Raw genomic sequence first — 13,044 nt, forward strand, 5'->3', positions numbered from 1 at the left:
TAGAGAGTTAGAAATATCGATGAGAGAGAAACATTGATTAGCTGCCTCCTGCACATCTCCTACTGGGGATGTGCCCACAACCCAGGTATATGCCCTTGACCGGAATCGAACCCAGGACCCTTCAGTCCGCAGGCCGACGCTCTATCCACTGAGCCAAACCGGTTTCGGCAGGATTGTTTTAATTTAAAAATTTAAATATAGCCCAGCCAGTGTGGCTCCGTTGGTTGAGTGTGGTCCCATGCACCAAGAGGCTACAAGTTTAATTCCCATCAGGGCACATGCCTGGTTTGCTGGCTCGGTGATTCTCCCTCATTGATATTTCTCTCCCTTTTTTTCTCTATAAAATCAATAAAAACATATTTTTAAAAATTTAAGTATAGTAAAAATCACTTTGGGGGGGTGTATATAGTTCTATGAGTCATATAACCACCACCATAATCAAGAAACAGACGGAGTACTGTCACCCCACAAAATTCCCTCATGCTGCCCCTCAGTGGTTAAGCCTTCCCCCCAGGCCTGACCTCTGGCAATCTCTGATCTGTCCTTGGTCTCTGTAGTTTTGAGTTTTCTAGAATGCTGCAAAAATGGAATCATACAATATGCTGACTTTAAGACCAGCTTCTTTCAATTAGCATTATGCATCTGAGATCCATCCATGTTGCTGGTATATTAATAAAACAAGTGACTCCTTTCTGCTGTTCAGCAGCAGCGGCAGCCTACTGTGTGAGTTACCAGTCTGTTCATCCACTCACCAGTTAAGGACAGGTGGACTGTTCCCAGCTTGGGGGATAAAAGCTGCTATAAACATTTGTGTACAGGCTTTTGTGTGATTTTTCATTTCCCTTGGGTAAATACCTAGGAATGGGATTGCTGGATCGTATCTTAAATATAAGTGTGAAATGCCAGAGAATGTATTTTTTTTTAATATTTTATTGATTTTTTTACAGAGAGGAAGGGAGAGGGATAGAGAGTTAGAAACATCGATGCGAGAGAAACATCGATCAGCTGCCTCCTGCATACTCCCCACTGGGTATGTGCCCACAACCAAGGTATATGCCCTTGACCGGAATCGAACCTGGGACCCTTGAGTCCTCAGGCCGAGGCTCTATCCATTGAGCCAAACCGGTTAGGGCCAGAGATGTATTTTATACCATTTTGAACTATTAGAATGTAGCTTAAGAAAGAAAAAAAAAAAGCAAAGTTCAATGCAGTTCAAAACCAATGTACTTTCTTTCAGCATCATTATATTTCTTAGTACTGCTTTTTAAAGATAAATTAATGTAACTCATCTTAAACTTTATAAAATGATGGTTTTTACTTAAATTATGTTACTTTAACACTGAACTTCAGATTGTTGCTATGAAACTTTGGTAACCTAACAAAACCAAAACCGAAAGTTAAGTGTAGGCAGTAAAACACTGCTGCCTATGATAGAAAGTGATTTCACCTGCATAGCAGTATAGCTGTTCAAGGTTTATAATTATGTAATACTAGGGGCCCGATGCACGAAATTCATGCAAGACTAAGCCTTCCTTCCCCCAGCTGCCAGCACTGGCTTTCCTCTTGTACCGGGGACCTGGGCTTCCCTCCGGCCGCTGGCAGGCACCCAGGACCCGGGCTTCCCTCTGGCCACCAGCAGGCACCCGGGACCCGGGCTTCCCTCACAGCCCTGGCTTCGTCAGGAAGGTCATCCAGAAGGGTGTCCAGAAGGACGTCTGGTCTAATTAGCATGTTATGCTTTTATTATTATAGATGTTTCTGCACATTCATCCAACCCAAAAACCACGATATATTCATCCAACCCAAAAGAAAAGTCTGACATTCTGAAATGACACCAATTTTCAGACACCAGAATTTTAGGCTCAGAAACCAAAAAGCAGGTTTAGCCTGTGAGTAAAGACAACTAACTGGGCTACCAGCTACTCCTCAGGAAGAGCACCTTGCACAACTTAATTAGGGGCAGCATTTGGGCAAATGACTTAACAGGACAATGAAAGCAATCATCAAGACCTTTTGTTTTGCTTCAAAACAAAACAAAAACACTAAACTGTCCCTGGCACCTCATCACGAGTTGTATTTGCAAATAGTAAGGTATTAAAATTGTTGATCATACCCATCCAAACACCAAAGAACTACCAAAGAAAAATCAAGATTAATCTTATACTGTTGGAGTTCTCTCCACACACAAATATATGTATACATGTGTATGAATAAAATAACAATCTACATGTATAAACAAAACCAATGTACACAGAGTCCCCACCAGCAGAACATCTGGCCGAGGAACACGCTGCCAGGGTTCCCGGCCAGCATCAGGCTATGGCCTGACCAGATTATGTCCATAAGGGAGAGCAGCCACTGGGGAGAGCAGCCCCTTTTCTCTACTCATCAGTGCTTTGGCGTTTAAAGTAAAAAGCTATGAGCACATAAAACTCGACTGTACTCGTCTGATTCTTAGGATGTGCTTGGAAACTAGAACCACGCAGGATTCTTCTGAAGGCTAGGTATCCTGAGGGGGAGGGAGGAGGATTCTTGCTCACACGCTCCTAATACCTGCAGTTTTAACTTGCATGGACAAGCAGGGACACAGGCATTTGTAAGTAAGCCAATTTCCTAATGACTAAGCTCCCATCACTTAGTAATGAAGAATGGAATGATTACAGGCAGCTCAGATTTGCTTTTTAGTAAAGATGACAGACTCAAATATTGCTCTGTCTACTTTGACCTGTGCTTATTAAAATGCTTTTGGACACAAAGTGTTGGGGAGTTGTTTCAAATACCACACCAAGCCCTAGCCGGTTTGGCTCAGTTGATAGAGCCTTGGCCTGAGGACTGAAGGGTCCTGGATTCAATTCTGGTCAAGGGCATGTACCTCAGTTACAGGCTTGATCCCCAGCCCTGGTCGGGGCTTGTGTGGAGGCAACCAATCGATGTGTCTCTCTCACATCCATGTTTCTCTCTGTCTCTCCCCTTCCCTTCCACTCTCTCTAAAAATCAATGGAAAAATATCCTCAAGTGAGGATTAACAAAAATAACAACAACAAAAAACCCAAAACATAAATACTACACCAATAAGCTTCAGCTTAAACATTACTTTCTTGGCTGTGCCAATAACCAAATGCCTACAACAGTGCCTGGCACACAAACACTCACTAAGCACTTGAATAAATGAATGAATGAATGAATGAAATTAGACTCCTTTTCACATCCTGAGAGCCCCCTACTTTTCCTGCATAGTACCCATCACAAAGCACAGCCATTCATTTAGCACTGGGATGACTGTCTACTCCAGCGGTCGCCAATTAGTGGTCCGCGGACCACTGGTGGTATGTGAGGTTCAAAAGGTTGGCGACCGCTGGTTTAAAGAAACCTTTGGAGCAATGGTCGCCAACCGGTGGTCTGCAGATCACTGGTGACCTGTGAGGTCCAAAAGGCTGGCGAGCACTGGTCTACTCTCCCCACCAGATCATGACTTGCTTCCTGCCCTGTCCTCAGTGCTAGGGAAATGCCCAACCCTGCGGGCACTCTGTTAGTATGAGTTCAATACTGCTTCTCCTAGTGTGGAGTGTGAGCCACCAGTGTACACAGAATGTTAGGTATATGCAAACATTTTGTGTTTTAATAGTTATACATTTGTTTTAATGTGAATTGGGGAAAATATACAGACACTAAAGGTAGCACTGATACTAATGTTGAGGATAAATCAAAAGGTTTAAATACATATTTAGCAAATTATGGCACAGACATCATTTAAGCTTGGCAAAAATAATAAAGATGGCACATACAGCAAAAGCTGATGAAACATGGACTTAGTGGGGGAAATAAAAGCGGTAGAGCGCTAACATAGTCCCTCGGCAGCAAAATAAGGCATCGCAGCGAGGAGCCCAGGCTTTCATTCCTTGTCCTGAACCGACTTGCTAGGTTTCCCAGGAGTCTAATTTCCCTCTGCTTAAAAACATAAAAGTTACTCTCTCTCTCTCTCTCTCTCTTTTTTTCCCCAAAGAGTAATTTATTGATTTTTAGAGAGAGAGGAAGAAGAGGGGGAAAGAGAGAAACATTGATATGAGAGCACATCATCCATCAACTGCCTCCTGCACACACCCTACCAGTGATGGAGCCTGCAACCCAGGCATGTGCCTTTGACCAGGAATCGAACTGGCAACATCTTGGAGATGATGCCCAACCAACTGAGCCAACTGGCCAGGGTTTACCCCTCTTTCTTATAGGATTATCAAGAGCATTAGAAATTTGTCATACTCAAGGAACTTAAGATTTAAAAATTTCTAAGTGCAAAACATTTAATTAAATAGATACTGCTCTGAAATGGAAAAAATAACATGCTCAATGATGTTTCCATAGGTCTGTGAATTATGGATGAAATACAATCCACTGGATGCCATACCTACCTTCATAGATGTGTTATATAGTGAAATGAATGAAGTAAAAAGATCCAGGTATCGAGTTGTGAAGACCAGTGCAAAGAGAAGCTGGCTTTTTCCGGAAATACCTAAAGAAATGAAAGGGAAGTGTTAGAAAAGCCCGAAGAGCTCTGATGCATGTAGGTAACACTGTGCAGAAAGCAGATCTGGAAAATGGGACACCAGGGGCCAAAGGCTAACGTCTGGGATGACTCTAAATAAATGAGATTTCCTTTTTCTTTCCCTTCATATTCTTGAACATGCTCCTCTGGGGAGGTTCTAACAACTGTTGTCTTAGTATGATGGGGTGACTCAGGAAAGTGTCTTAATTAGGCCAGAGCCAACATACCAGGGTGCACATTGTCTAAATGAACATTTATTTCTCTAATATGTCACTTTATGTAGGAACAGATTTATTTCAAAAAGTCTGCTGTTATTTAGTGTTGTAACTTTTCTGTCACCTTTAGCACCTCTCTTTCCATTAGGAAACAGGACCTCGTGGTGACAAATCTTTCAAGGATGGAGCTGCCTCTCTGGTTGAGGCGACGAGGAACACTGCTTCAGGTAAGAGAGCATCAGCCCCCTGGTATGGCCGCCAAGGCCACTTCTTTTGTGAGGGCAGCACTTACTTGGACACATTACAATTTTTTAAAATTCCATCTCTTAGATTCATCATACAACCAACCTCACACTCACACAGCCAGTCTTCAAAAGCAGCAGTCTTTTTTTAACCCCGTGAAACTGTTTCCACCTCCTACCACCAACCCACCTCCAGAGTACTGCTGTGGTACAACTGGAGTCAGCGGGGAAGTCTGCGTCACACACACAGCATGCACTGGGCTTCTCCGATATCTACATCTGGCCAGATATTTGTGATGAAGGACGTGCACTCAGGGATTCAGATGTTGAAGACGGAGTGAATTCATTAAGGAAACAGAACCCATCCACCCTCATCACACTGCAAACCTCACACCATTAGACTTACTTAAGCATGTGCAGATATGTTACTGCACGCAAATTAGCAATACACCTACAGAACGTAAAATCCACGTTTTTAAAATCCTTGCCCAAGGATAGGTTTATTGATTTTAGAGACAGAGGAAGAGAGAGAAACATCAATTGGTTGCTTCCTGCATGCGTCCCTATCGGGATTGAACCTGCAGCCTAGGTACGTGTCCTGACAGGGAATCACACCCACAACCCCAGCCAACTGAGCCACCTATCCAGGGCAAAATCACATGTTAAAAAATAGTATTTTACCGAACAATTTTGCAGCTTGTTGAAATTAAATGCCTGGATCTAAGGATGTTACTTTCTATGTTTGAATAACTGCAGTTCTAGCTTATTCACAAAAACACCTAAGTAGAAATGAATCCAGACCCATCAATAGTAACCAACCTCAAGGCTAAGAGTGGAGCTACAGACAGTAAGACTGCTCTTTTTGGCTTTTTCTCCCGGAAATGAGAAACTTTATTTTCCTACTAAAGTTCAATGTTCCAAAGGAGAGGAGAACCAACAAGGCTACCGCTGACGCAGAATGAGAGAAGACAAGATGGGAAGGGGGAGAACAGGGGCTTTGTGATTCACATTTGGTGTTTGTTGGAGCCTTGAAAGACAAATGTTAGTGAACTTCCTATATGGTTCACCCCAATATTTTAAATAAAAAAATTATAGGATACATATGGGCAAATTTTGGTGCAAAAGGTTTATTCAAATGGAAATTTGAAAGCCATTCAGACTTGAAATTTTGTCCTCCAGCTTCAACATTCCTACACTAAAAACCAGGGACTGTCATGTTGCTTTTTCCCACTCCCCTTTGCAACCCAACTTACTATCACTTCCTCTGGAAGTCATCTTTGAAGACCCACTCCTCAGAGCTGTTTATTACATAATGGGAACTGCTTCACGCCAGCTGCTACCCCAGCTCCTATTACAGTACTTACCAAATACAGGGTGATGACCTGGTCACCTGTCTCCCCTCTCCCCTAAGCCCCTACTAGACACGGACATCTTCAAAGGCCCAGGATGTGCTTATTCCATTTGGTATTATCTGTGTTGGGCACTAAGCCCGACACACAGCAGGCTAAGGAAATATTTGCTAAATCAATGAACAAATGGACAAAAGAAAATGGAATTCATTTTACTTTCATGTCATGGGGTAAATTCTCATTCTGTGGTATTTTGGGATAATACTTCCAAAGAGTTTCTAAGTCATACTGTCTCTGTGACTGTAGAGAGGCAATATGCTCTGGGCTCTGCCCTAATTTACTGCCACCCAGAGGGTGGGAGAGCCTCCTGAGCAGAGCATGGGGCAGAGGACAGGGACGGGCAGCATGTAGCCTGGAGCTGGTCCCGTTGTGCGGAATCCAAGCAGGAACTGCTTTTGTGGAATCTGAGGACACTCACACAGTTCTCCTTTATTCTTTCTGGCCTGGGATCCTGATTAGGAAGTAGCAGCTTTGTACTTATTAGGTACAACAAACATCTTTATAAATACATAAAGTTTATTCACACACATTACAATTTTTGTTGTTCAGATTCCCTAGAATTGCTGGGATAAAATATATGCAACTTGAAGTGTGGCACACTGTCGAACTCCCCCTAAGAAAGGCTGTGCCACCTTACACATTCGCTAACACTGGGTGAGAGTCCCCTTTATTTCACACCCTGCCTACATTAGATGTTGTCAACCCTGCCTTTCCCTTGTGAACTGCCAACTTTGTCCATTTTTCTAGCAGTTTTTTTTTTAATTGTAGGAGTATCTTATGGGTTTTAACCCTCTGTCACTTTGATATCTTGCAGATTATTTCTCTCAGTTCACTGTCTTTTAACTTTGATGATATTATGAATAAGTTAATCTGGGGAGACGTATCTTCTTGCTTCCTCACCAGCCTGCTTGGTCCCATCCAGAAGTCGGGTTTGAACGTACATTCAGGTCATCTTCTATGTCCGTCAGCAAAGTCCTATACCTTTCTTCATAGAGGTTTTATACACTGCTTGTTGGGAAGTCAGGGATCCTTCCCCGAATCCTTCCTGCAACTTCACACTCACAGGACTGACTGCTTATATGGCTCAATACCCTATATTTTTATCTTTAAATATATATATGTATGTACACACATCTATACTAGTATATTATTTCAACTAAATTGCAGCTTTCTTGAGAGCAGAAACTTTGACAGCTACAAGCTGCTGCTCTGAGTTGTGTCCCGGGTGCCTTGCACAGTGGGTGGTCAATAAATGTTTAAAAGCAATGAATACTCAAGAGACTGGCTGGGAATGTGAGGCAAAAGCTTCTAGAAGTACTCAATGACAACAATAAAAGATGAGGTGTTTCCCATTTACTTCAAAAATAAACTGAGATTATGAGAAACGCAGGGACTCAGTACATTCCTGGCATGTTTGGTAGGATGAAAAGTCTACAACCCACAATCAAAGCAGTAGGTGGAGGAGGGCAGGGGGAGGCCAGGGGAGGATTGCTGGGGCACGTGGATCTCAGAAGGATTCCACTAATAATTTAAGTAAAACAGACACAGGACTACGAATAACTATCAGCCTACAGGAAAATGTAGCTACAAACCCAGGCTTGTTCTCTGGAGGCTTTGCCGGTCAGTGTTTAGGACAAGAATAAAGTGATAACTTGAGCAAACTGTGGATCCAGTTGCAACGATTGTTCAGGAATATGAGAAACCCACATTTCATGGGGGCACCCCTCTGTAATGACCATGGCAGACACAGACAAGGACAAGCCAATTCAAACAGAGCTAGACCAAGATCCAGTCCTCTGCCCCCACTTCACTTTAAGATCGGTCCTTTAAGCAGCTGCTCTCCAATCAGACGGTCAGGAAAACAACCCCCCACTTCCTTACTAGCCTGCCTCATCCCTTACCTAAGAGGAAACACCCTCTGGTCTATAACTGCAGGCATGTTCACAACAGGTGCCAAATTCCTAAAGTGAGCCCCAATACCACTATTTTCAAAGTGAGAAACACAACCTGGATGTGCATGTCTCCTATTCCAGTTATTTGAGAAACTCATATCAAATTCTTACTCTTTCAAAAGTCTCTAAACAACTTTTATAATTTAGAATGGAAAAACCAAGCAGCTAGTCAAATTTAGCATTTAATTCTGAAAAAATAATCCTCACAATTTTCATTTTTAAAAGGTTAGGAAATTTCAAGTATAAGAACTAAAATGATCCTAAGTCTGACAAGGAAAATAGTTTAATAATGCCCTATAACTACAGGCTTACCTGTAGGAATACTTGACAAACACACACGAATGGAACTCACCTATTTATCTCCCTAATTATTTTGGCTGAAGTATTTTATATTTTCCTAAATCTCCCAAGTGAAAGTAGTGAATATTAAAAACAAACAAAAGAACAAACTCGTTTTTTATTACTCAAGGTTCCCTTAAGAATTTCCTAGCCATAGCCGGTTTGGCTCAGTGGATAGTGTCAGCCTTCGGACTGAAGGGTCCCGGGTTTGATTCTGATCAAGGGCACATACCTTGGTTGCAGGCTCCTCCCCAGCCTGGGCCCTGATCAGGGCGCATGTGAGAGGCAACCAATCGATGTCTCTCTCCTATCTTTTTCACATGATGTTTCTGTCTCTCCCCCTCCCTTCCTAAAAATCAGTGGGAAAATATCCTCGGGTGGATTAAAAAAGAATTTTCTATCTGGGGTTGTCCAACATCTTAGTTTACATACACGTTTAGGAGACATCATGCTTCAACTTCATGACTTGACAGAGGCAGGGATTCTGAGAAACATGTGAAAGAAAATGAAGAGACTCATCCAAAAATTTTGGAGTAAAAATAAAGATTAAAAGTAACATTTCCTGGGTGTGTGTGGGAGGGGTGTGCAAAACGGGAGGTGTTATAAAGGTATAAATTTCCAGTCATAAGGTAAGTAAGTCCCAGAGTGTAATGCACAGCACGGTGTCTATAGTTAACAAAACTGTGTTGTGTATTTGAAAGTTGCTAAGACAGCAGATCTTAAAAGTTCTCATCACAAGAAAAAAAACTGTAACTACCTGTGGTGGGTGATGTTAACTAAACTTACTGTGATAATGACTTTGCAAAATACACATATATCAAATGTTGTACACAAAAAACTAACACAATATGTCAATTACATCTCAAAAAGCAGGAAAAATAATTTTCTGAGTGCAACGAAAAATGACCTAAGTAACTGGTCTGGCATCAAACATTTACACTGAAATGACTTAGGACAAAATACAGATATTTCAAAATCCTTAATTGCGTGTTACCGATGGCCTGTTTTAATCCTGGCTCTCCCACTGAGTGTCTCACCTCCCTAGACTCAGTTCCTCCTCCACAGAATGGAAGCAACAGCACCTTCCTCAGAAGGTTATTTTAAGCCTTAAAGCCTTAGGTGGTTCTCAACCTTCCTGATGCCGCGACCCTCTAATACAGTTCCTCATGTTGTGGTGACCCCCAACCATTAAATTATTTTCGTTGCCACTTCATAACTGTAATTTTGCTACTGTTATGAATCATAATGTAAATATCTGATATGCAGGATGTATTTTCATTGTTACAAATTGAACATCATTAAAGCATAGTGATTAATCACAAAAACAATATGTAATTACATATGTGTTTTCCGATGGTCTTAGGCGACCCCTGTGAAAGGGTCGTTCGACCCCCCCAAAGGGGTCGCGACCCACAGGTTGAGAACCGCTGCTTTAAGGGCTGCAGGGGATGAGCCACCTAAGGCACTCAGCTCACTGCCCAGCAGGCAAGTGCTCAAATGTCAGCCCTCGCAGCTATGACTCTGCTGTCATCGGAAATCACACAGCGGAACCCCTCAGAACGACGCACAAATGGAGAGATCGCCTCCAGCCTGACACGCTGGTTTCAGGACACGGACTTTGTCACATCCATCTGGATCGCTCAAAGGTCTTTTTGGTGTTTGCTGACTTCCTGGATCTCAGCCTTGCTCCCGGGAGAGAGGTGAGGCCCGAGGACAGCGATCAAACGTGGGGGGTGACTTTAGCTGGGGACATTTTTTAGGAATCAATCCGGTAAATGGAATCTCCGCCACCCGGGTCCTTGAGGGCTCCGTCTTTGACTGCCTCCGCGACAGTTAAGTTCTAGAATCCATCAAAAGTGACTTCACTGAGGCCGTGGCGCCAAAAGCAAGCATCAAGTAATGTAAAAAGCGGCCATTGTGGAACGTTTGGGGCTGGTAAAGCGCCGGAGTCCCGGCGAGAAGGGATGTCTCTGCCCCGGCATCGCAGGGGATGGGCACCGGGAGGGAGCCGCCAACTCCCTGGTGACGTGGAGCGAGGATGGCAGCGACCACAGCGACCACAGCGACCCAGGGCCCCTAAGCCCGTCATTAGATGGAGGCGCTCGAGTCTGACAAACCAGTCCATTCCTCAAGGCGGCAGGAATGCTCCCCAAGAAAGGCGTGGGGGCCTCCCCCCCTCCCAGGCCAGGCCTGACTCGACCCCCGCGCCCAGAGGCCGGCCCTCCCGGGGGCAGGGTGCGGGGCCGAGTGACCTCCCTCCACGCCCGCGCCCGCGCCCGCACCGGCCCGGCTGCCACGTCAGGCCCCGCCGGCCGCGGTCCTGCCCATCCTCCTCCCGCCCGTCCCAGGGACTCGCGGGGTCCCCGCACCCCCGGACGCCCGCCCAGGCCCCCGGAGAGGCGCCCCTGGAAGCCGGGGGCGAGGGACAGGCCTGCCGGACTCCCCCCGCCCCAGCCGCCAAACTTTTCAGGCAGAACAGGGACGCGCGCGGCCGGGGTGACGCCTCCTCCGCCCCGACGGCTCGGGTTCAAGTTCGGGAGCGGACCCGGCGCGAGCGGGCCCGGCACCACGCTGCCCGCCCCGGCCGCGGAGGGCCCACCAGCGGGTTTGCAGGCCGCCCGGGGTCCGCCTGCCCCCAGACCCGGCCGAGGGGGGGCTGTCAGGCTGTCGTTTGTCTCGCGTGCCGTGGGGCGGCCGAAGTTAGGCGGGTCTTCACGGGCACCCGGTCCCGCGCCCGAGCTTTCCCGGGCCTCGCCCGCTGCTCACCCGGGCAGGAGCGCGTCTTCCAGATCTTCAGCAGCAGTATGACGATGGCCGCCAGGTGGGACAGGTCCCGGTCAGCCGGAAGATGTTCATGGCGGCCGCGTTCGGCGCGGCGCCCGGGGGCTCGGCGGCTCAGGCGGCAGCGGCGGCCCCTGAGAGGAAGCGGCGAAGATGGCGAGAGCGGGCGCGACGTGGCCGGGGACGTGGCCAAACTGCCGCGCGCGCGCGGGGCAGTCTGGGAAAGCCGGCCGCCGCCAGGCCCCGCCCCGGCCCTGGCCCTTAAAGGGGACGCTCCGGAACGCGGGCCGGGCGGGGAGCACCCGCTTTGGGCTCGGGGCGGAGGATCCTGGCTTCTCGCCAAGTCCCTACTGCTGGTTTCCGGCTTCTCCTCGGGTGCCAGCGATTTCCTTTAATTTTTGAAATGACACTCCCCCGTGAGCGATTTTCCCCTCCCGCTTATAGTAGGAGCTCTCAGGCTTACTGTATGAGAAAGTGTAACAGCGGTTCTCAACCTGTGGGCCGCGACCCCTCTGGCGGTCGAACGACCCTTTCACAGGGGTCGCCTAAGACCATCCTGCATATTAGATATTTACATTACGATGCATAACAGTAGCAACATTACAGTTATGAAGTAGCAACGAAAATAATTTTATGGTTGGGTCAGAACATGAGGAATTGTATTTAAAGGGCCAGAAGGTTGAGAACCACAATAAAAATGAATCCGTGGTGGCATCACAGAGGGTAAGGCCGATTTTGGGGGTGTCTGGGGAGGGAGTCGCCAACTCACTTAAGAGGAGGTCTGAAGGTGTTATCATTCTGGGGATCCCTTTGAGAAAGAGTGCAAAGTTAGGTAGAAAAGCGAACAACTCTGCAGGATGAGAGAATAAATCACAAGAAATTACCAACGGAATGAAGCTGACAAACAGAATCTCCTGCATAATTTGTGGGGTCCCGTGCAGAAACGTGGGGTCCCTGGGTGGAAAGCATGGGGAAATGCTGTGAAAGAGACTAAAATATAAGCTTTCCCCTGTCTTGCGGTCCTGTTTGCTATTTACTGCCATTCATTCTAAGTAAAGAAAAACTATCTAAATTGTGATGGTGAATTTTACCGTTTGTCTGTATATTGGGCAACGTCAGTTTCGAATGCAAGGATCAGAGCATTCACCACGGATGCGGGATCCCTGGGAGCACACAATCCGTACGTCATGGCTTGTCCTTGGATGTCCGCGGACCCGGCTGGAAGAGATGAGCACAGGACAGATGCTGGAAGGTCGGAAGGAGAAGAGGGGCCCCCGAGGTGCAGTGCAGGCCGAGAGAGCACACCATTGGGCATGGGGATCCTGGACGGGCCAACGTTGTTGCTCCAGGGAGCCCAGGCCCGCCGTGGACTTGGGTGGAGTATGCACGGGGCCTGATAGCTGCTGGTTCCCTCTCCCTCCAGCTGGCCTTGCTGGGGCAAGGCATCTCCTCTGTCCACGCCACCACCTCAACCCTGGCAGAGGGCACCCTCAAAGGTATGACAGACTCGGTGCCAGGATGTCCCTGGATCAGGGATGGGTGAGAGTCTTGACCACCCAACAGTGG

At 46.5% G+C, this 13,044-nt stretch overlaps 1 protein-coding gene across 1 annotated transcript in view; it reads right to left on the minus strand.

Annotated features, from left to right (window-relative positions):
• Positions 1–11,655, minus strand: part of KDELR2 (KDEL endoplasmic reticulum protein retention receptor 2) — a 17,156-nt gene extending 5,501 nt beyond the window's left edge. The window contains 3 exon segments of the mRNA XM_006110128.3: positions 4,407–4,507; positions 11,464–11,532; positions 11,535–11,655. Of these exon segments, the coding sequence (XP_006110190.1) occupies positions 4,407–4,507; positions 11,464–11,532; positions 11,535–11,553 (189 nt within the window). The 5' untranslated portion in view covers positions 11,554–11,655.
• Between the last annotated feature and the right edge of the window lie 1,389 nt (positions 11,656–13,044).

The sequence above is a fragment of the Myotis lucifugus genome, unplaced genomic scaffold (genome assembly GCF_000147115.1).
Source record: "Myotis lucifugus unplaced genomic scaffold, Myoluc2.0 scaffold_208, whole genome shotgun sequence".
Classification (NCBI taxonomy): domain Eukaryota; kingdom Metazoa; phylum Chordata; class Mammalia; order Chiroptera; family Vespertilionidae; genus Myotis; species Myotis lucifugus.